Here is a 23,581-nt window from a genome sequence, read left to right as displayed (position 1 = left end):
CAGCAGTGCATACCACACACTTCTTGATTAGACTGGGGTTCGAGCCCGTCACCACCAAATACAAAGAATGCAGAGAGGTCAGGGAATGACCACCGCATATCCCGGAGCAATATGGCCTTAGTTGCTAATGCTCCTAAAAACCAAATAACAACAACAACAACAACAACATCTCAAATTTATTTTGGGAAGAATATTTTATCTCCCATTATAAATAATCTCCCATCATAGAACCCTCACTTATAATGCCCTTTTCTTCTGAACCCATAGTCAATCCTATGAACTGCAATGCATTTTTTAAACAGCTATATCACACCTATTTAGACTCTTTCCCAATTATATTGCTTTTTTAAGAATTATTAAACCCATGTATAACCCTTCTTCCTCTTGATTTTTACCTTTGGAAAAGAATGGATAGAGACCAACTTCTAAGGATTTTAATCTGCAATTAGTTTCCCTCATAAAAGTTGTTGCCAATGTAGCTCCTCTCTTTTTTTAAATTCAGTATTGTACATCTGCTCTCCTTGCTAATAATGTAATTAGTTCCTTTTAGGTGCGTGTGTGTACAATTGCCATCAATAAATTTCATTGATATTATTATTGATATTACCCTCATCACTATAATTATTGGAATATATAGATAATAGATATTCTAATGAAATAATCTGATAGTGATAGTAGTGGCAAATGATGCCAGAAAGCAAGCTTATATAGCATTACCCCCCCCCACCAAAAACCCTATACACTTACTTCACCCTTCCAAGAATTTGACTAGTTCTTCCTTAAATTTATTCAAACCATCCACTTTTATAACAGATTGAAGCCTGTTCGAACAATCAGCACCCTCTGGCTTAAGGCAAACTTCTGCACATTTATATTGCAACCATCCTTTCTCAACATGAATTTATGCCCCTCGCATGTACACTGAGTGGACAGAAATCATGGGATGCCTATTTAGTAATGGGTAGGTACACCTTTCACCCAGATAAGGGCAGTCACAGGGCAAGACATTGAGTCCACTAGTTCACAAAAGCATTCCACAGGTATTTTCATCTATGCTTGCTGTACCCTTGTCGATAATTCTGCCGCATTCCTGGGTGGAGGATCCAAAGCTCGAACAGACCTTTCCACATCATCCCACAGATGCTCCATAGCATCCCACAGATGCTCCACAGGGTTTATGTCCGGTGAACATGGAGGCCATTCAAATGACTGTGGTAAAATCTGCAGAATGCTCTTCGAACCATGTTCTAGTCACCACGGCTCTGTGAGGAGGCACATTGTCCTGCTGGCTGGAAGAGTCCATTGCCCTGTGTGTACACAATGATCATGAAGGGATGTAGATGGTCTGTAAAGATGGCCATGTAACCTGGACCATTACAGACCGTCCATCTGCCCAAACAGTTCCTTGTTGACATATCTTGTACATAGCTTTGTGCAGTTTCCACCAGATATGCATGCTCCCGTCTGCTCGAAATAACTGGAAATGGGGCTCATTGGACCAGAAGACCCGTCTCTATTCATCCAAGGTCCAGTGCTGATGTTCTTTCACCCAGTTGATGCGTAGAGCCCTGTGTCGTGGTGTTAGCAATAGGACTCCGGCGGGTCAGCAGCTCCAATAACCTATTGTGGCTAATGATTGCTTTGTGGAGATGTTTCTGGCACCTCCCTCGTTGAAGTCAGTAGTGATTTGTGCCACTGTCACACTCTGGTTGGCTGAAATAGTGTGAGAAAGATGCTGATGGCCACGCTCATCCACCACCTTTCTCCGCTGACAGCGCTGTCCATGATGATATGTTATTCCAAAAATTATGTATTCTCGATACACTCTTGGTACTGTTGAACAGGGATAGTGCAATTTCTGTACCGCCTTCACAATAGTGACCCATGCATTGGGCCATCCCTCTTTGAAAGTCGGTTAACTCACAACATTTATCCATACTGACATCGAATTATAGTCTATGTGAGTGCAGTAATGCAGCGTACCTATATATCTGCCAAGTGGTGGGTTCTTCCACTAGTGAGAGCAGTGACAGCATTGTTTTGCCCAGGCACCAGGTATCTCATGAATTCTGTCCTTTCAGTGTAGTCTCAGCTATAAAAAAAGAATGCCATTCACATTCTGCTGACTCAATCTATTCAATGCCTTAAACATTTCAATCAGATCGCCCCATGGGAGCCTAGTCTTCAGGCACTTCTGTGGGCAGGAGCAGCAGTGTGTAGCACACTCTTCTTGATTAGACCGGGGTTCGAGCCTGTCATCACCAAATACAGAGGATGCAGAAAGGTCAGGGAATGACCACCGCATATCTCCGGAGCAATATGGCCTTAGTTGCTAATGCTCCTAAAAACCAAATAACAACAACCTTCAATTTTCAGAACTGAAGCCTTTTTTAGGTAAGAGGAATCTTTTGTTCCCTTCACCTATTTTGTTGCCCTCTTTCTGCACCTGTTCCAGCAGATATACATCCTTCCTAAAGTGAGGCCTCCAGACCTGTATACGATACTCAAGAAGTGGCCTAACCATGGCCTTGTACAAAGGAATAATTATCTCCTTATCCCTGCTAGCAGAGTTTCTGTATGTCATTGACAAAATTCCATGAGCTGCTTGGGGGCCTGTCTGCACTGCACAGAGAGCTGCATATTAGACTGCACAATTACCCCCCTCAGGTCTTTTTCATTTTCCCCCGCCTTGAGTGTTGTGCCACACAGTTGATATATTCTGATACCTATATACCGTACCTTGTATTTGTCAATCTCAAACTTCAATATCGTATAAAAAACATTATGGGAATCCTATTGTCTCAAAACTTGATACTAGACATGTTGGACAGACAACTTGCATAATCAAGACCCGCTTAATATTCGTAAAATCAGACAAATGCTAACTAATTGTGATTTTCTCTTGTAGAGGAGCTGTATCCTCATTTTGAATTTAAATCAAATAAAAATAGAATATTAAATGGAATATATAGGATATTAAGAAATATTATATTATAGATATTTTAGAAATTTTAATTCAGGAATTCTCTTACGTGAGATTTTTTTGGGAATAACTGCATCCGGGTAAGATGTAATTAGAATAGCTGGAAATAGTATTGATACCTAAAGATGGATGAACCTTGTAACAGGATTAAGGAATGAAAGTACACTTTGACCGTAAATCCATCCATGGCGAAATAATTGGAAGTCTAAAGGGAGATAAATATCTGAAGCTTGGTGGGACTTTTCAGTTATACTTCTTCAAAGGGACCTTTATAGTGGACTTTTGCCCCTTTGAAGATGGTATAAGTGAAAACCCCCATCAAACTATGGGTATTTATCTCCCTTTATACTTCTAATTATTCGCCATGCATGGATTTAGGGTCAAAGCTTGCTTTCATTCCTTTTTCCTGTTACAAGATTCATCCATCTTTAGGCAGGTCTTTCAATACTATTTCCATCTATTCTAATTACATCTTACCTCAATGCAGTTATTCCTGAAAAAATCTCTGGTAAGAAAATTCCTAAATTAAAATATCTATAATATAGATATTTCAGAAACATAATTTCTATAATATTTCTTAATATCATATATATTCCATTTTTATTTGATTTAAATTCAAACCATTGATTTAAATTCAAAATGAGGACACAGATCCTCTACAAGAGAAAATCACAATAAGTTAGCATTTGTCCAATTTTATGAATATTAGCAGATCTTGGTGATGCAAATTGTCTGTCCAACCTGTCGTAAACTTCAATTGCCATTTCTCAGCCTATCTGCCTAATTTTTCTAGACCTTGTTGCAGCAGCATACCATCATTATTGTCATTAACCACTCTGCCAACCTTTTTTATCATCTGTAAATTTTATGACTTAAACCTTTGACATTAAAACAGTAATGGGCTCAGTACCTGAGTGCAGTCCTCCAGGCCCTGGAGGACTCCATTAATAACATTAGTCCATGAAGAGCAGTGCCCATTGATAGCCACTCTCTGTCTTCTGCAACTTAAACACTCCCTTATCCATACCAGTAACTTGCCCTTAATGCCACATTGCTCCAGTTTATACAGCAGTCTTTTATGTGCAATAGTATCAAAAGCCTTCCTGAAATCCAAGTATATGATGTAAAAATTATTTTTGCATCCAGTTCCTTTGTCTCTGCATCATAGTATCCTATCAGATGTAATGAATTCACTATAACAGAATATATAATGATTTTATTCATTGAAAAAAAATAAAACACAATTTTTTCAAGTAGAGGGGAAAAAAATGCATGGGATGCATATAAATTATCAGTGACAGAAGCCTATGCTTGATATACACTAGTCTGCAATCAAGTCACAAAGGATGTTAGGCAAGCTAAGGCAGATTATGAGAAATATTTCCCAAAAGATGCAAAGAAAAATAGGAAAGAAATCTCTTTTCTTATGTAAACATTACAAGGAAAAAGATGAATCATATAGGTTCATTTGATATTGATGATTCAACTGTTGATGATCATGCTCGGATTACTGACAAGCTGAATAAGTTATTTGCATCTACATTCACACATGAGGAATCAGGGGAGTGAATGCCAGAAGTTTATCAAACTCTACAAGTCAGCTAAATGATTTTGTAATTATTCGAGAGGAAAGTGAAAAATAAATTGCTGAAATTAAATGTAAAAAAAAAGGCAGCTTGGTTTGATGGGATATCAATCCAAACTATATTAAGGAAGGCAGCAAAGGAGGCAAACAGACCCTTAGCAATAATTATGAGAGCATCCTTGGATTCCTGGCAAATCCCCATAGACTGGGGATGGGCAAATGTATCTTCAATTCCCAAAGGGGTATCAAAAGATGATATGAGTAATGCAGGACTATCTAGTCAGGAATGCGGTTATACTTCAATCACAGCATGGGTTTGTCAAGGGACAATCTTTTCTTACAAATTTAATTGGATATTATTCAGTAATGAAAGAACTTGATGCAAAATATAATATTGATAATATACTAGGAAAGCTTTTGATAAAATTGCACGTAACAGATTGCTGTACAAATCAGAGCAATGTGGTATGAAGGGCAAGTTATTACTATGTCTAAAGGGATGGTTGAGTGACAGAAAAAAAAAGAGTTGTCATTAATGGACCTTGTTCATCTTGGACAAGTTGGAAAAACCATTGTGGAATAATGATATTAGTGGAGTCCCGCAGGGTTTGATCCATTGTTGTTTTCTGTATTTATTAATGGTATTAATGAAGTTTTATCAGACTTAATGTCTAAGTTGGCAGATATTACAAATGTTGGCAGGGTGGTTATTGACATTCATGACGATATGCTACTGCAACAAGATCTAAAAAAATTAGGCTATTTGGCTGACAAATGACAAATTGAGGTTTAAGATTGACCAGTGCAAAATACTGAAGGTAGCATTTATCCTAGTTTAATGTACCAACTGTGTGCTACTGCACTCAGGGTGAAAAATGAAAAAAAAAAAAAAAAAAAGAACTGGGGGTAATTGTGCAGTCAGATATGAAGTTCCCTGAGAGTGCAGACAGGCTGCCAGGACAGAACATGCGGTTTTGTCATTCTATACAGAAATTTTGCTAGCTGGGATAAGGTGGTGATTAAGGCAATGGTCAGGCCACATCTTGGAGTATTGCATACTGGTCTGGAGGTCTCATTTTAGAAAGGATGTGTAGTGCTGCTGGGCAGGTAAAGAGAAGGGCAAAGTGAGGGGGGAGCAAAGGTGTGCTCTTACCAAAAAAGGCTTCTTTTCTGAAAATTTTAGCATCTGGAAACTAGGCACCTGTCAGATAATCTAATTAAAGTGTTTAGGGCGTTGATGGATTGAGCAAGCTCATTGCTGATATGAATCGTCCTCTTATTCAGAGTACACACATCAGGGAGAAGCATAAATTCAAATTTAGGAGCTATATTTTCAGAAAATATGTGTGTAGAAGTTTGCCTTTAGCTAACTGGTGATTGATTGCTGGAACAAACTTTTATCTGATGTGGAAGTGGATAGTTTGAAAACAGTCAAGGAAGAACTAGACACTGTTGGACGGAATGGTTAGGTGAAATTAGAAGTTTTTTTTTTTTTCTGATACTTTATAATTTGCTCTCATGCATCATTTTCCCTACTAAAATAATATATTCAGACCGAGATAATTACCTTTCTGAAATCTGTATGGACATAAAGCCTGGTTTAGCAAACTCTATCCATTATTTATGAATTCTGTAAAATCAAGTGTTTACTGTATATTTGTTTTATGCATATCTTAACAATTTAGTTTTCTAAAAAAAAAACAGAAATAGGCAATTAAAAGCCTTTTATTCAAAATGCCAAAAATTAAATTCACTACTAAACATATACAATTGTGGATCATCTATTATGAAAAAGATTGGTAATGTCTTTATTTTATTAGGGAAAATAAAGTTCCAAGAAGAAAATAAACAATATCAGTTTGATCAATGTGTGAACAACATCTTACATTATGGCCAAATAAAGAACAAGCATAAAGGTTGCTAGATCAATTGTGTTTAACTAAGCCTAAAGAAGAAAAAATTAGTCAAGAAAACACTTGTCATGATGAACTGAAGACGACAAATGAAGAGCAAGAAAAACATTGACAGGGAGAAAATTGAGTATACTGAGTTATGCAAAGCCATTAGAAAGAGATTCAGAGAGGACATAAGAAGATTTAACACAAGAAAAGTAGAACCAGCATTAAGGGAAAACAAAGGATTTAAATCAGCAGCCATGAGCAGTAATACAGAAAGACAAATGATACTGAAACTGAAGAATAGCGATGGTGTGCTTATAAACAGCAGAGAAGGCATAATTCAAATAGCAGAAGACTACTATAGAGAATTATACAAGGAGCGAGGGAATGATACCAGCAGTGGGGAAGATGGATTGCAAAGTAGCAACCCATACGACATACCCGATATTCTTCCTGATGAGGTAGAACATGCATTAAAGAAAATGAAGAATTGGAAAGCCCCAGGTTAAGATGAAGTTACTGTAGAGTTGTTAAAATTGGGAGGAAGAGACATAACACAAAAACTGGCAAGGCTCTTCACAAAGTGCATTAGAAAAGGTGTGACGCCTAAGCAGTGGAATAATGCAATCATAGTTTTGCTGCATAAGAAAGGAGATAAATCAGAAATTGGAAATTATAGACCAATTAGCTTGTTATCCCACACCTACAAGTTGTTCACAAGGGTCATTACTAACAGATTAGAAAGAATACTTGATGAGAATCAACCGAAAGAGCAAGCTGGCTTTAGGACAAGATTCTCAACTATGGATCACCTTCACGTAATATCACAGCTAATGGAGAAAGCAAATGAATATGAAACACCATTATGCCTGGCATTTGTGGATTATGAAAAGGCATTTGATTCCATACAGCATAAGGCAATGTTTCGGGCACTGGAAAGACAAGGCATAGATACCCCATATATTATGATTTTGAAGAAAATATATGAGAGTGCTACCTCCTTTATTAGACTAGACAAAGTCATTAGGAAATTTAAAATCCAGAAAGAAGTTCGACAAGGAGACACAATATCTCCGACGCTGTTTACTGCTGCCCTTGAGGAAGCTTTCAGAAGATTAGACTGGTTGCAGAAAGGAGTCAATGTGAACGGAGAGTACCTAAACCATTTACGATTTGCAGATGACATTGTAGCCATGATCCCAAAGAATTAGAGGAAAATCTTAATCAGTTATGCAGAGTTAGTAAGGATTTTGGACTAAAGAAGAATATGGCTAAAACAAAAGTAATGATGAACAAGTATGCCACGGAAAGGGAAATAATGATTGAACGAGCAGTAATTGAAAAGTGGAGTCATACACTTATCTGGGACAAGTTATTAGCTGTAATAATGATAAATGGCTGGAAGTCAAGAGAAGAATAAATTTTGGATGGATAGCATTCAGGAAATATAGTCACATACTGAAGAGCAATACCCCAGTTTGTCTGAAAAGTAAAATAATGAATCAATGTATACTCCCCACCATGACTTATGGAAGTGAAACTTGGGCACTCACCAAAAGAATGGAAGAGAAGCTGAGAACTACACAGCGAAGAATGGAACGAATTATACTGGGAATCAGACTGTTAGGTAAGAGAAACACATGGATTAGGCAGCAAACTCAAGTAAAGGACATTCTCATCAAAACTAAAGAACTAAAATGGTCTTGGGCAGCACACATAGCTCGAAGACATGATGACAGATGGACTAAGAAAATAACAGAATGGTACCCAAGAGGAGCTAGAAGAAAACCTGGAAGACAAAGGCGGAGATGGATAGATGAAATTCATGAGTTTTTGGGTAGTAAATGGATGGCCAGTGCTCAAAACAGAAGGAACTAGAAAGTAGAAGGCTTCATCATCATCATCCTGATGATGATGAAGCCTTCTACCTCAAGAGAAGAGAAAAGTCGCTTTCTGAAACCTTTGAGGTAAATGGCTTGGTTAAATTTACAGCAGAATCAGTTCATGAGACGTCTTTTGAAGTTAATAAACCTAAATCTTATATAAAACAGACCTTTTTAAATACCTCTATACACATAACTACTTCTTAGCTATTTATGGAGATATGTAACCTTGCCTTCTTCTTATACCACATATTCTTTTGACAAGGTGGGGAACATGGATACTTGTAACATTGTGATATGCCAAAAATTTGATTCTTTAAAAATAATTAATATCAAAATTTTACCACAATACATTGGATACTCTGTTTTCTGCAGCTATTTCCACTGAAAAAGCAATTTTTTTCAGTTCTTTGGTTAAAAAATTTTGTTGTTCATTAAAATTAATTTTGCATAGTTATTACCTAATTCTATAACCAAACATGAAAATATGGAATTTATTTGAGCAGTGCAATTCAAGAGGTAGAGAGAGTTCAGTTAGAAATTCCAGTCATCATGGGACACAGGAGGGAAAATAATGAAGAAATTTGAAAAATTTTAAAAAAGGAGCACCAAATTTCATGTTTTATGAAAAATACATGACTTTATTAGCATTGGCATATGATCCAAGAAAGCTAACTTATACAGCATCAGTAAAAAAAAAAAAAAAAACCTTCCCATTTCACTCATCCGGTCACTCCAAATGTTTGTCTAGTTCAGCTTAAATTAATTTGTCTAGTTGGTAGCTTAAATTTAATTAAGCTACCAACTTCCACAACAACAGATGGAAGTCTGTTCCAGCAATCAAATACCCACTGCCTAAAGGCAAACTTACGCACATCTATTCTACAACTGTCTTTTCTCAATTTGAATCTATGCCCCCTCAGGTTCTTAATCTGAGCAAGCAGAAGTATTGCATGACCACTGAGCCTGCTCAAACCATTCAAAGCCTTGTACACCTCGATCAGATCACCTCACTGGTGCTTAATCTCCATATGCTGCAATTTGCAGCACTTAAGCCTTTCTTCATAAGATCACCCCTTTGTTCCTCTCAGCAATCTTGTTGCCCTTCTCTGTACTCGTTCTTGCAACTGTACATCCTTCCTAAAATGAGGCCTCCCGATTAGTATAATACAGTACTCAAGTTGTAGCCTGATCATTGCCTTATACAAAGGGATAATCACCTCCTTGTCTCTGTTAGCAAAATTCCTATACATCATTGACAAAACACCATGACCTAATCTTTTAGCCCATCTGCACTGCTCAGAGAACTTCATATCTGACTGAACAATATTCCCCAGGTCTTTTCCATTCTCCACCTCCCTGAATGTAGTACCACACAGTTGGTACGTTTCTCTTGGGTTACTGCTACAAATTGTACGTTTCTGCTTGGGTTACTGCATTTGTCAATGTTAAACTTCAGTTGCCAGTTCTCAGCCCATTTGCCTAACTTTTCTAGATCCTGTTGCAGAAGCATACTGTCTTTACTGTCATTAACAACCCAGCCAACCTTCGTATCGTCTGCAAACTAGGACATTAAGCCTGATATACCTTCCTCAATATCATTGATAAATACACAAAATAACGATAGGCCCAGCAATGAACCCTGGGTGACTCTGTGGACTAATAACATTAGTCCACGTAGAGCAGTGTTCATTTATTATCACTTTCTACCATCTCCCACTCAACTGTCCCTTTATCCATTGCAGTAACTTACCCTTAATGCCATACTGCTCCAATTTGTACAGCAGTCTTCCACATGCATCAGTATCAAAAGCTTTCCCGAAATCCAAGTATATGATATCAAAATTCTTTTTGGCATCAGGTTCCTTTGTGACCCAATCAGAGTATCCAGTTAAACTGGTCAGACAAGACTTCGCCTTAACAAACCTATGCTTTTTCTGAGCTATTATTGCTGTCTTGTCTTGGTGATCCTGTATCACCTCTTTAACCAGTGACTCCATTATTTTCCCTGGAACAGAAGTTAAACTAACAGGTCTATAATTATTTCTGTCACCCTTTGAACCACCTTTGTGAATTGGAGATACATTTGCACATCTCCAGTGCATGGGAACCTTTCCTGACTCTAAGAATCCTCTCATAATTATGGCTAATGGTTTGATTACTTCCCTTGCTGCCTCCTTCATTATAACTGGATAGATTTCATCTGCCCCAGGTGCATTTTCTATGTTTAATTTCAACAATTTCTCCTCCACTTTGCTCTCAGTTATTACAGACTCACTTAGCTCCCTGTTATAGTTTGATAAACGTCTGGCATTCCCCCCTCCTGAATAACTCCCCATGTGTGAATTTAGATGCAAAATACTCATTCAGTTTATCAGCTACCTAAGTATGATCATCAATAGTCAAACCCATCTGTATTATGTTGTCCATTCTGATTCATCCCTTTCCTTCTTTAGTTTACATAAGTAAAGAACTCTTAGCTCTTTTTCTTTGCATCCTTTGCCAAAGATATGTATCCCATACATTTTGCTTCTCTGCCACGAGTCTCATTAATTCATCTGACATTCGTTTAGGCCTAAACCTTAAACAGTATTTCTTAGTTGGAATGAAAAGCCTAGTAGTCTCCAAAATTAAGTCTCCGAAGGCTTCCCATTTAGACTTCACCGTTGGAATGTCATCAGTTGATACCACTGTATAAAATTTAAAATCTAAATGAGACCATTGTAATCACCTTTACGAAAACAAAAACCCTTCCATTTATCCTTGATGGTAGTTACATCTTTAACTAAATACCACATCAGTACACTGTGATTGCTGTCACCTAGTGGTTCCTTTTTTCTGCAAATTCTTAATGCATGAATAATCACTGCTGATAATCAGATCAAGGGTATTACTCCCTCTGGTTGCCCCTCTAACATGTTGCTGTAGAAAACACTCCTCCAATAAATGCACAAAAGTCTTGCTATCGTGCAATTGACCAATCCACAAGTTCCAGTCAATATCTTGAAAGTTAAAATCCCCCATTACAATACATTCTGCTTCACTGAATCATTATTGTTCTCTGCACCTCTGTTCATTGTACTCATCAGAGTCATTAGGCCTATAATTAATACTTGACACTGAAAAATATATATACCATTATAACTGTGTTGGGATACAAGTTTAGGGTTATAATTTTGAACTGAAATTTAAATTTTATTGAAATTAATCGAAATCATGACTCAGACCAGAGCAGCAAAGCAAAAGGCTCAAGCTAATGGAAGTGCTGGGGCTCAGAGGAGAACTGAGGGGGGCAGTTGCCTTCTGAATCACAGCCTTTTAAAATGCACTGCTTGTATGATGTTTGTGGAGCATTCAGGTACAGGACATGATATTGCCGTGGGGGATGTCTTTGTGTGTGTGTGTGTGCGATGCAAGGAGTGTAACGAAATTAGGCAACAACTCAACGTTGTTATGGGCCTATATGAGAGCTTGAAGGACAGGGTGGATGACCTCGAAGAAACTAAATTGAGGGACCCATCAAGCTCTCAGCTGCCCACATCAACGCCAGAGTTTGCACTTGGTCATCACGCAACACAGCGGCAACCCCCAAGGGAGAATGCACTGGTCCCACAGGAACTAGTAGTTGTTGATGACTCTATTGTCAGGGAACTGGGACAACGCTTTGTAAAAAGGATAGGTGGAACAGGACCAGGATATGTCTGCCAGGGGCAAAGGTTGATGACGTTGTAGAGCGGATATCATCTTTTAAAGGCACAAAAGGTGATATAGTTGTACACGTTGGCACTAATGATATCAAGAGTAGGAGACTGGCAGAATTACTTAACAAGTACAGGTCACTGTTGAAAAAAAGCCGTGAATTAGGGTTGAATTTGAAAGTGTCTGCAATTTAGCCCAGACACGATAGGAGGGAGTATATGATGAGAGCCTTGTCGATCAATTCGGCCCTGGAAAGATTGTGCAAGGATCAAGGGGTAGAATTTTTTTCAGCCTGGACTGTACTTGTTAACAGGAAAGACTGCTTCTACATGGAACAGACTTCCATCCCTTGTAGTGGAGGTTGATAGCCTAAATAAGTTTAAGGCTCAGCTGGACAGGTATTTTGAATGAACAGAGGGGTGAAGTGGAAGTGGGGTTTTTTTTTTTTTTGGCTGATGTTGCATAAGCTTGCTTTCTTGCATCAAATGCCTCTACTATGCTAATGCTGGGATGGGATACACTTAAATAGAAAGCGTGCAAGAATATTTGCTGATGCTATCGAGGCAGTGTTAGGTGGGTCTGAAAACTGCTAGGTTGGGGGGATACAAAGACTAATAGATTAACAGTAGTCACTGGCAGAGGTGAAAGTGATTCTTGCACTACTTCTATTGGAATGCGCAGAAGCCTGAAAAACAAGATGCAGGATATTTCAGAGACTGCTGGGAGTCATTGCGGTACAAGTAAACACATGAGTTGTGTTAGGGTAGCTGAGAATAGAAACATGTGCATGTATACTTGCGTGTACACCAATGCTAGGAGTTTAGTAAATAAATTTGATGAATTTGAGGTATTGCTCAAAACATCAAAGCCAGATATTGTTGGGATATCAGAGACGTGGTGTCACACAGATATAAGGAATGCAGAACTTGAATTTAGGGAGTACAACGTCTACAGAAAGGATAGACAAGATAAGAAGGGAGGAGGGGTTATGCTATTAGTTAAGAAACACATAAAATCCAAGGAAGTGAAGCCAGTCGACATCGCTGGACAGTGCAGTGTTGAGTCAGTTTGGTGTGACATAAGCATCGGGAAATCAAAATTGAGAGTAGTAGAGTACTGTAGGCCTAATGACTCTGATGAGTATAATAAGAAACTGTACATGGAAATAGAGTGGGCCAGTAAATCAGAGAGTTTTATAATGTGGGATTTGAATTTCCCAGATATTGACTGGAATTTTTGGGCTGGTCACTCACATGCAAGGCTTTTTTGGATTTATTGGATGATTGTTTTCTACATCAGCATGTTTGGGAGGCAACTAGAGGAAGTAATACTCTTGATTTGATTATCAGTAGTGATTCTTCATTCATTAAGAATCTGCAGATAAATGAACCACTAGGTGGCAGTAATCACAGTGTGCTGAAGTGGGATTTACTCAAAGAGATAACAACCATTAGGGGTAAAGGGAAGGGTTATTGCTTTCGTAAAGGGGACTACGATGGTCTGACACAGTATTTAAATTCTATACAGTGGGATGATGTTACCAACAGCAAATTCAAAATGGGAAGCATTCAAAAAAGTTATATTGGAAGCTACTAGGCTTTACATACCAACTAAGAAATATTGTTCAAGGTTTAGGCCTAAATGGATGTCAGATGAACCACTGAGACATATGGCAGAGAAGAAAAATGCATAGGATACATACAAATTAACACGTGACACAGAAGCCTATGATAGAGTAGTTACAAAGGCGGTTAGGCAGGCGAAGGCAGATTACGAGAAATCTTTGGCAAGGGATGCAAAGAAAAACAGCAAAGAGTTCTTTACCTATGTAAAATCTAGAAGGAAAGGGATGAATCAGATTGGTCCACTGGATATTGATGGTTCATCTGTTGATGATCCTGCTCAGGTGGCTAACAAACTAAATGAGTATTTTGCATCTACATTCACACATGAGGAGTTATTCAGGAAAGTGAATGCCAGAGGTGAAGTAAACTGTGGAAGTGAGCTAGATGACTTTGTAATAACTGAAAGGAAAGTGGAGGAGAAATTGTTGAGGATGAACATAAAAAAGGCGCCCAGGGTGGATGGGATATATCCAGTTATATTAAAGGAGGCAGCAAAGGAAGTAAGCAAACCTGCTCAGGTAGCTAACAAACTAAATGAATATTTTGCATCGACATTCACACATGAGGAGTTATTCAGCAAGGGGAATGCCAGAGGTGTATCCAACTCTGGCAGTAAGCTAGAGAATCTTTTAATAACTGAGAGTAAAGTGGAGGAGAAATTGTTGAAGATAAACACAAGACAGGCACCTAGGGTGGATGGAATCTATCCAGTTATATTAAAGGAGGCGTCAAAGGAAGTAAGCAAACCCTTAGCCATAATTATGGGAGCTTCCCTGGACTCAGGGGAGGTACCCATGTACTGGAGATGTGCAAATGTGACCCCAATCCATAAAGGAGGATCAAAGGGAGATACAGATAATTATGGACCTGTTTGTTTAACTTCTGTTACTGGGAAATTGGTGGAGGCAGTGGTTAAAGAAGCATTGCAGGATCATCTAGACAAGACTTCAGTTATAGCTCGGACATAGCATGAGTTTGTTAAGGGGAAGTCTTGTCTGACTGATTTGACTGGATACTATGATGTAGTCACAAAGGAACTGGATGCAAAGAATAACTTTGATTTCATATATTTGGATCTTAGAAAAGCCTTTGATACTGTTGCACATGGAATACTGCTGCACGAATTGGAACAGTGTGGCATTAGAGTCAAATTGCTGCTATGGATAAAGGGATGATTGAGTGGTAGAAGACACGAGTGATAATCAATGGACACTGCTCTTTGTGGACTACTGTTATTAGTGGAGTCCCTCAGGGTTCAGTGTTGGATCCATTGTTGTTTTCTGTATTTATAAATAATATTGATGATGGTATATCAGGCTTAATGTCCAAGTTTGCAGATGATATGAAGGTTGGCATTGTTGTTAATGACAATAAGGACAGCACGCTACTGCAACAGGATCTGAAAAGTTAAGCTGTTAGGCTGAGAGGTGGCAACTGAAGTTTAACATTGACAAATGCGAAGACAAATGACAAATGCAGTAAGGACAGCATGCTACTGCAACAGCATCTGAAAAGTCAAGCTGTTAGGCTGAGAGGTGGCAACTGAAGTTTAACATTGACAAATGCAAAGTACTGCATATGGGTAGGTTAACCTCAGAGTAACATACCAACTGTGCAGTACTACACTCGGGTAGTGGAGAATGAAAAAGACCTGGGGGTAGTCGTGCGGTCAGATATGAAGTTTTCTGAGCAATGCAGACATGCTGCAAGAGTAGCTCCTCAATGATATATAGGAATTTTGCTAGCAGGGATAAGAAGGTGATTATCCCTTTGTATAAGGAATTGTCAGGTCACACCTTGAGTACTTCATACAGATCTGCAGGTCTCATTTATGAAGGTGTTGAGCTACTAGAATGAGTACAGAGAAGGGCAACAAGATTACTGAATGGAGCAAAAGTTTGCTGTTACCAAGATAGGCTTGAATACTGCAAGTTGGAACATCTGGAGACTAGGCACTTGCTAGGTGATCTGATTGAGGTGTATAAGGGCTTGAATGGTTTGTTATTTCGTTTTTAGGAACATTAGCAACTAAGGCCATATTGCTCCGAGAATATGCGGTGGTCATTCCCTGACCTTTCCGCATCCTCTGTATTTGGTGGTGATGGGCTCGAACCCCGGTCTAATCAAGAAGCGTGTGCTACACACTGCTGCTCCTTCCCACCTTGCTACGGAGGCGCCGGCTTGGATGGTTTGAGTAAGCTCTATGCTGATGGGATTCTTCTTCTTGCTTAGATTTCGCACCTGAGAGGGCATAAATTCAAATTGAGGAAAGATGGTTATAGAATAGATATGCAGAAATTTGATTTTAGCCAGTTGGAGGTTGATTGCTGGAACAAACTGCCATCTGTCATTGTGGAAGCTGGCAGCTTAAATAAATTCAAGGCTGAACTAAACAAACCTTTGGAGAGAATGGATGGGTAAAACGGGAAGTGTTTTTTGACTAATGCTATATGTGCATGCTGTCTTCTGTCATATGCCTCCTCTAATGCTAAAGTAAGGACCTAGCAACAACACTTACATTGAACTCCAGAATGCTGTTTTCTTGAACACCTGTAGGGTAGCTAGAGAGTTCCTTCTCCAACAGTAATAATAATAATAGTAACCTCTCCCAACTCTCCATCCTGTGCACTTTGGTACCAGACCAGTACTCCTCATGTGGCAGAAAAATTGCATAAAGGAGAAAAGTTTTTATACTATTAATAATACACTTAGAATATGCGTTATTTGATAAATATTCTTTTAATTTGTTAAAAATATATTTGTTTTATCTAAGCACTTATGTTTGCTTCTGACATTGTGTATTTTATCCTCATTTTTATTATATACTTTTTTTTTTTTTTTTTTTGATAATTGGAAATCAATAAAATTTGAAGATCTATTCTAATCTTTTGTAAAATTATATCATAGATATACCTGGGAAACCTGGACAACCAGATGCCATTGATCATGACAGGGACTTCATTAAAATTAAATGGTCACCACCCAGATCAGATGGTGGTTCACCTGTAACAGGCTATGACATTGAGAGGAGAGACACAAAAAGCAACCGATGGGTTAGAATAACCAGAGAACCAGTTCAGGTATGATAACTAATTTACTAGCTGATTTTTTGAATAACTTATTGACTTTTTAATGGAAGCTAAAAATACTCCCTAGCATATTTTTTCCCAGATATTAAAGACAGAGCAGCTTACAATCCAACCTCAGGCTTGAAATGTTATATAGAATTCACCCCACCTTCCTCCCAAATTCATATATTAAAATATGTAAATGTGAGTTTTAAATATTACTCTCTGTTTCAGTGTTTATAATAGTTCTAAGTTCTAGTAAGGGAAGAGAGCTAGACATTGGCCATTTAGCATACAAAAGATAACAAAATAATGGTTCAGTCATACGATAAACACAGTATGCATAAAAATTAGCATTAGCATTAGCAAAGCCACATGATGCAAGAAAGCAAGCTTATATAGCATCAGCCAAAAAAAAAAAAAAAGCCCTTATTTCACCCATCCACTCGCTCCAAACGTTTGTCAAGTTCTGCCTTGGATCTATTTAAGCTATCAACTTCTACAAAAATAGATGGAAAGGCAAACTTCCACACATCTATTCTACAACCGTCTTTCCTCAATTTGAATTTATGCCCTCTCAGGCGATTATTCTCAGCACGAGGAAGAATCCCATCACCATTGAGCATGCTCAAACCATTCAAGGCTTTATACACCTCAATCAGATCACCTCACAGGTGCCTAGTCTCCAGACACTGTAATCTTGTTGCCCTTCTCTGTACTCATTCCAACAGCTCTACATCCTTCTTATAATTTTATTCTGCTACATCCTTCTTATAATTTGGTATTGGAAAAGCATAACCATCAATAAAATCATCTTGTGTTCATGGCACCCCGTAGCCAGGTGGGCAGGAGCAGCAGTGCGAGCACATGCTTCTTGATTAGATTGGGGTTCAAGCCCGTGACCACCAAATATGGAGGATGTGGAAACGTCAGAGAATGACCACCGCATATCCCCAGAGCAATATGGCCTTAGTTGCTAATGCTCCTAAAAACCAAACAACAACATCTTGTGTTCAAAATTTGCTATTTGTTTTCTTGTGTAATTTCTCATGTAATATGCAACAAGTGAGATTGCCAATTATGCAAATTTTTCAACAATATCTCTGCTGTTACCAAATATATTGTGTTGTTATTATCCCATGAATGGTTGAGATAACCTGAAAAGGAATTAAAACAAATATACTTTTCTTTTCACTGATGAAGGGCTTGATCAGTCAAAAGAAAATTAAGCTTTTTAAAGATAAATAAAATAAATCAAGGTATATTGGATTTTTGGTTTTGTCCAAACTTTTCTGGTATGGAGACCGTATTCAAAGTTAGATTTGTTTTGCTGGCCTCACTGAGTGATTCGAGAAAAATTAGTTTGTTACATTTTCCATATTTTGTTACATGTAAAAGGAAGTTTATATTTTCGTGTTACCATTTTTTATTTTCAGACTATATATAAAAAATGCAATTTCTCAACACTTATGTGAAATAAATCTATGTTAGAAGTATAGTTAATATATTTGATGAGCTTGAAGTGCTAGTCAAGAAATCAAAGGTAGATATTTTTGGGATATCAGAGACGTGGTGTCACACAGACATAAGCAGTGCAGAATTGGAATTTGTGAAGTACAATGTGTACAGGAGGATAGACAGGACAGGAAGGGAGGAGCAGGGCCATGCGGTGGATTTTCTCAGTATGATACAAGTCTTTGAAATGCCACCCCTTAAATGTTTTTTCTTTAAAATAACCTTCGATTGTGATTTAAAAAAAAAAAAAACTGCACAAAATGTACGAATACTATTTTTATTTTGAAAATATAAACTACTTTAAAATAATGATATCAACTACAACAATCTACTACAGTTTTACCCTTCTAACTTTAACTTTAGCAAATTCGTTAATTAGGGATGTGTAGTCTAGAGTGGCAGCCAATGTAGATTCAATAGAAATTAATGACAGATTTCTAAGTTTTGTTTGGCTTATTGAACTTCTTAAGTAGTGTTTTATTAATTTTAATTTGGAAAAACTTCTTTCCCCACTAGCTACAGAGACAGGGAGTGTTAATAAAATTCTCAGAGCTACAACAGTATTCGGATACAAAGTAATTAAGTTATTTTGGCATAAATAATTTAAAACATCCAAAGGTTTCATAGAATATGGTAGCATTCGGGATACATCACATAATTCTTGAAGATCATTTGCATTTATATCTGATTCATTTTCGACAGAAAGTTTTGACTGGAGACTGGTACAATAATTTTCTAGCATTTTGTCATCTATATCCTTGAGTTTTAAAATGTCATATAAAAACTAAAAATTTTGCGATGGGTTTCCAGAAGCGTGAATCATTCATTCAGAGAATTATGGGTAATGTCCAGAATATAATTGAAAAGCTTATTTTAAATATATTCTCCTCTGTTAAGGGTTCATCGACAGTTTCTTTATAGTAAAATTGACGCTTTTTCCTTCTGGCTCTAACTTCAGTTTCAGCAGGAAATTTTGTACTGCATTCAAGATTCTCTGCAATCTCATTAGCAGCAATTTTCAACTGATCATATCCAGATTGTCTATAACTTTTCACTTTTTGTATGTTTTCTTATAACATCCTTACCCAATCTGACAAATTTATAGTTACAGATTGCAATAGCTTCAAGGCTGAATTTATTTCAAATAAAATATCATGCCAAAGAATTATGCCACGTATAAACTTGTAATTTTTAATAATTTTTGCTAACCCTCTTGCTTTAACTTTAGTTTCTGCATCTCTGTTGACGTCTTCTATTATTTGGGATAATGCATCATAGATTTCACAAAGTTGAAATCGTAAAGGTTTTAACGCATCTACTCTTCTTGACCACCTAGTAGCACTCAATGGTTTTGGAATTAATTGTGAAACATATTTTTTAGCACTTCCCAATGCTTTGTAGAACCAGAAAAAAAAGTGTAAAATTCTTGTACAATAGAAAAAAAAGTTGTTGTTTCTGTAGAAGAAGACGCTGTATCATTCACAACTAGGTTTAAAGAATGACATGCGCAGGACACATAAAATGCCCTTGGATATTTTTCAAGTATTCTATTTTGTACACCCTTTCTTACTCCTTTCATATTAGCTCCTTTGCCATAGCCTTGTCCTCTAAGCCACTTTAACTCAAAACCTAACTTTTCCAAATGTGTCAGAATAAGTTCTGTCAAACCCTCTTCGGTTGAATCACTAGCTTCAAAAAAACCAATAAAGAATTCTTCAATTTCATATTTATTTTGAATGGAGTTAAAAGCGACAACTCTTATTGTTAATGAGAGCTGTTCGATATGACTTACGTCTGGGGTACAATCGGCGATTATCGAAAAATATTTAGCGATTTTTGTTATTTCGACAGTTTTTCTTAAAATTACATTTCCCATCAAATTTATCAAATCATCTTGTATATTATTGCTTAGATAAGTCACAGACCATTTTTCAGACTCGCGTTGAACTTTCCTGATATGTTCTTCCATAACTGGATCAAACTCAGAAAGCAATTCTACCAACTTTAGGAAGTATCCATTATTAGGCTGAAACAAATGTTCAGTTGTTCCACGAAAAACTAAGCATTGTGAGGCCAATAGTCTAATTATTGACATAATTCTTTTTAGAACTCCTCTCCAATGCTGAATTTCCATATCCATAATTTGTTGATATTCAGCGTCAATAGTTTTTTTCTGCTTTAATCGAATGTCCAATTCTTTCCATGCTCTAAAAGCATTTCTGTGATTTACAGACTTTTCGTGCATTGTGAGGGCTCTTATAAGATTTCCCCAGTCAGTATAGACTTTTTTGGGCCAGTCACTAATAGCAGACGAATTATCAAATAACATACAAGAAAAGCAAAAAATGGCATCATTTGTAACAGAGTAAATCAACCAACTTCACTCAACGACTTCATCATTGCTCAACACTTTCAAATAATGTGAGGGCGAAAATCTACGCCTTCCTTTATTAATAGGAATCTCGAATTCTTTAATTTGATGTGGACCCCTCTCAACCAGTATTTGACGAGTTTCAGATGACATGCAGAAAGCATTCCATAATGCAGAATCAGAAGGAATTTCGTTTAATATCTGCTGGCTGCCACTGCTACTGCTACCTGGCTCTTGATGAACTTCTGATGGTGTTATTTTTTGGCTCTCTTCAACAACTTCTTCTGGAGGTGACTGGGGCGGCACTGAGTTTTTATTTGCAAAATCCAAAGCTGTTGATGTGGATGTGGACAGCTCATCTAAACAGGACTTTTGTACTAAGAATTCCTTCATAACATAGCTTATCTTTCTTCCTTGTTCTTCTTTCTTTAAGCGTTTCTTTTTGTATTGACTTCCAGACAATTTTTTCCTTTTCTGTTCCATACTGTAATAAAAATATTAAATAAAAATTCACAGTCCTTCGCAAAGATGCAACTGGGGGGGGGGGGTCATTGAAAATGTTTAAATATGATGATGCTTATCATGCTATTAAAATAGGGTAGATAACATAATGATAGAAATGGGTTCCAAAGCTAGTAAGATTTGTAGGTAACAGAACATAATAAATAGATAACGAATATCTGTCAAATTGACAGCTAGCAGCCGTTTTGACATATGCCTTTCTTTAACTTGTTATTGTATTGTCTCCACTTTGACATATATGAATTTGGTAAAAATAGAGCAATAAATAACGAACGCAAAAGTAGGCAAATGCAAATATTTCCTAAGCAACTCTCTCTCTCTCTCTCTCTATCACACACAGAACGCAAAAGTAGCCCAATATTATCTAAATAACTCTCTATCTCTCACACACAGGCACACGTTCCGCACCTGAGATATACCCAGTCCATGCCAATGCTACTTTTTAATTTGAGTCCCTATTGTCATAACATAATCATTTTCAATGATAATAAGTAACTACAATTGCTGTAAAAAACAATAATTCTCTTACCTGATCTACTTTTTAAACACAAAAACTGAATTAGTATAAATGTAAAAATATTATACTGATACAGATATATTATATATCTGATTTACTGATTTAAACACAGCACAGCCACTTGCCACTTCTCGAGACAAACTAACATTAAAATCAAATATTGTCAATAATTGTAAGCTCAAAGCAGAACTATCAACACGTAACACGTGCAATTGTCTTTTGTGATAATTGCCGCCTCAGCTTTTAGGTGCAGCCATGCGGTATATTACAAACAAAAATAATAGCTTCGTGCTGTCAGATCAAAAGTCTTTTGGTGAGCGCTCGCTAACGATGCACCTGCACCAGAAACCAAAATCAAAAACCAAAATCGAAAGTGCTTAGGCAGAGGCATGCGATAAATCATAAATCATATACATCAATATCGGAATAACATAGACCAATATTGAAAAGCGTTGTGTAAAGATTTTTAATTATCGAATGGTTCAAATTGTATTTTGATTTCGCTGCTTTTGCCGCCCCCTTACAGTGCCACCTGATGCGGCCGCCTCTCTGTATCATAGCACAGCATGGCCCTGGAGAGGAGGGGTTATGGTGTTAGTTAAAAAATACATAAAATCTAAGAAAGTGCATCCAATTGATGTTAGTGGACAATGCAATGTTCACTCTGTTTGGTGTGACATAAGCACTGGGAAAGGAAAAATGAGAGTAGGTGTGTGTTTTAAGCCTAATGAATCTGATGATTATAATGAGCAGTTGTGCAGAAAAATAGAGTGGGCAAGAAAACCAGAGTGGGCAAGAAAACCAGAGTGTCTTATAATGGGGTATTTTAATTTCCCAGAGATTGACTGGAATTTGTGGGTTGGTCACTCACACACTAGCAAGGCTTTTGTGGATTTATTGGATGATTGTTTTCTACAGCAGCATGTTCAGGAGGCAACTAGAGGGAGTAATACCCTTGATCTGATTATCGGTAGTGATACTTCATGCATCAAGAATCTGCACATAAAGGAACCACTAGGTGGCAATGATCACAGTGTGCTGAAATGGGATTTACTCAAAGAGGTAACTATCATCAAGGGTAAAGGGAAGGGTTTTTGCTTTTGTAAAGGTGACTATGGTGGTCTGAGACAGTATTTCAACTCTATATGGTGGGATTAACTGATGATGTTACCAACTGCAAATTCAAAATGGGAAGCATTCAAAGAATTAATCTTGGAAGGTACTAGGCTTTTCATACCAACTAAGAAATATTGTTCAAGATTTAGGCCTAATTGGATGTCAGATAAACTAATTAGATATGTGGCAGAGAAGAAAAATGCATGGGATACATATAAATTAACAGGTGACACAGAGGCCTATAATGGATATAAACTGGTCTGTAACCAAGTCACAAAGGATTTTAGGCAGTCAAATGCAGATTACGAGAAATATTTGGCAAAGGATGCAAAGAAAAACAGCAAAGAGTTCTTTACCTATATAAACTCTAGAATGAACCGAATGGATCAGATTGGTCCACTTGATTATCAATGGTTCAACTGTTGATGATCCTGCTTAGGTAGCTAATAAACTAAATGAATATTTTCCATCTACATTCACACATGAGGAGTTATTCATGGAGGGGAAATGCTAGAAGTGTATTAAACTCTGGCAGTAAGGTAGATAACTTGTAATAATTGAGAGTAAAGTGGAGGAGAATTTGTTGAAGATAAACACAAGAAAGGCAGCTGGGGTGGATGGAATCTATCCAGTTATATTAAAGGAGGTGGTAAAGGAAGTAAGCAAACCCTTGGCCATAATTATGGGAGCTTCCCTGGACTCAGAGGAGGTACCCATGGACTGGAGGTGTGCAAATGTGACCCCAATCCACAAAGGAGGATCAAAGGGAGACACAGATAATTACAGACCTGTTAGTTTA

General features: G+C 37.4%; 1 protein-coding gene across 1 annotated transcript in view; it reads left to right on the top strand.

Moving 5' to 3' along the window:
* LOC150087120 (twitchin-like) overlaps nucleotides 1–23,581 on the top strand; it is a 3,511,780-nt gene that overhangs the window by 2,198,765 nt on the left and 1,289,434 nt on the right. The window contains 1 exon segment of the mRNA XM_090372971.1: nucleotides 16,581–16,753. Coding sequence (XP_090229097.1) covers nucleotides 16,581–16,753 — 173 coding nt within the window.

The sequence above is a fragment of the Mastigoproctus giganteus genome, chromosome 4 (genome assembly GCF_048544385.1).
Source record: "Mastigoproctus giganteus isolate SK-2022 chromosome 4, ASM4854438v1, whole genome shotgun sequence".
NCBI classification, from domain to species: Eukaryota; Metazoa; Arthropoda; class Arachnida; order Uropygi; family Thelyphonidae; genus Mastigoproctus; species Mastigoproctus giganteus.
The sequence above is the reverse complement of the archived record's forward strand: the minus strand, read 5'-3'. Positions and strand labels throughout refer to the sequence as shown.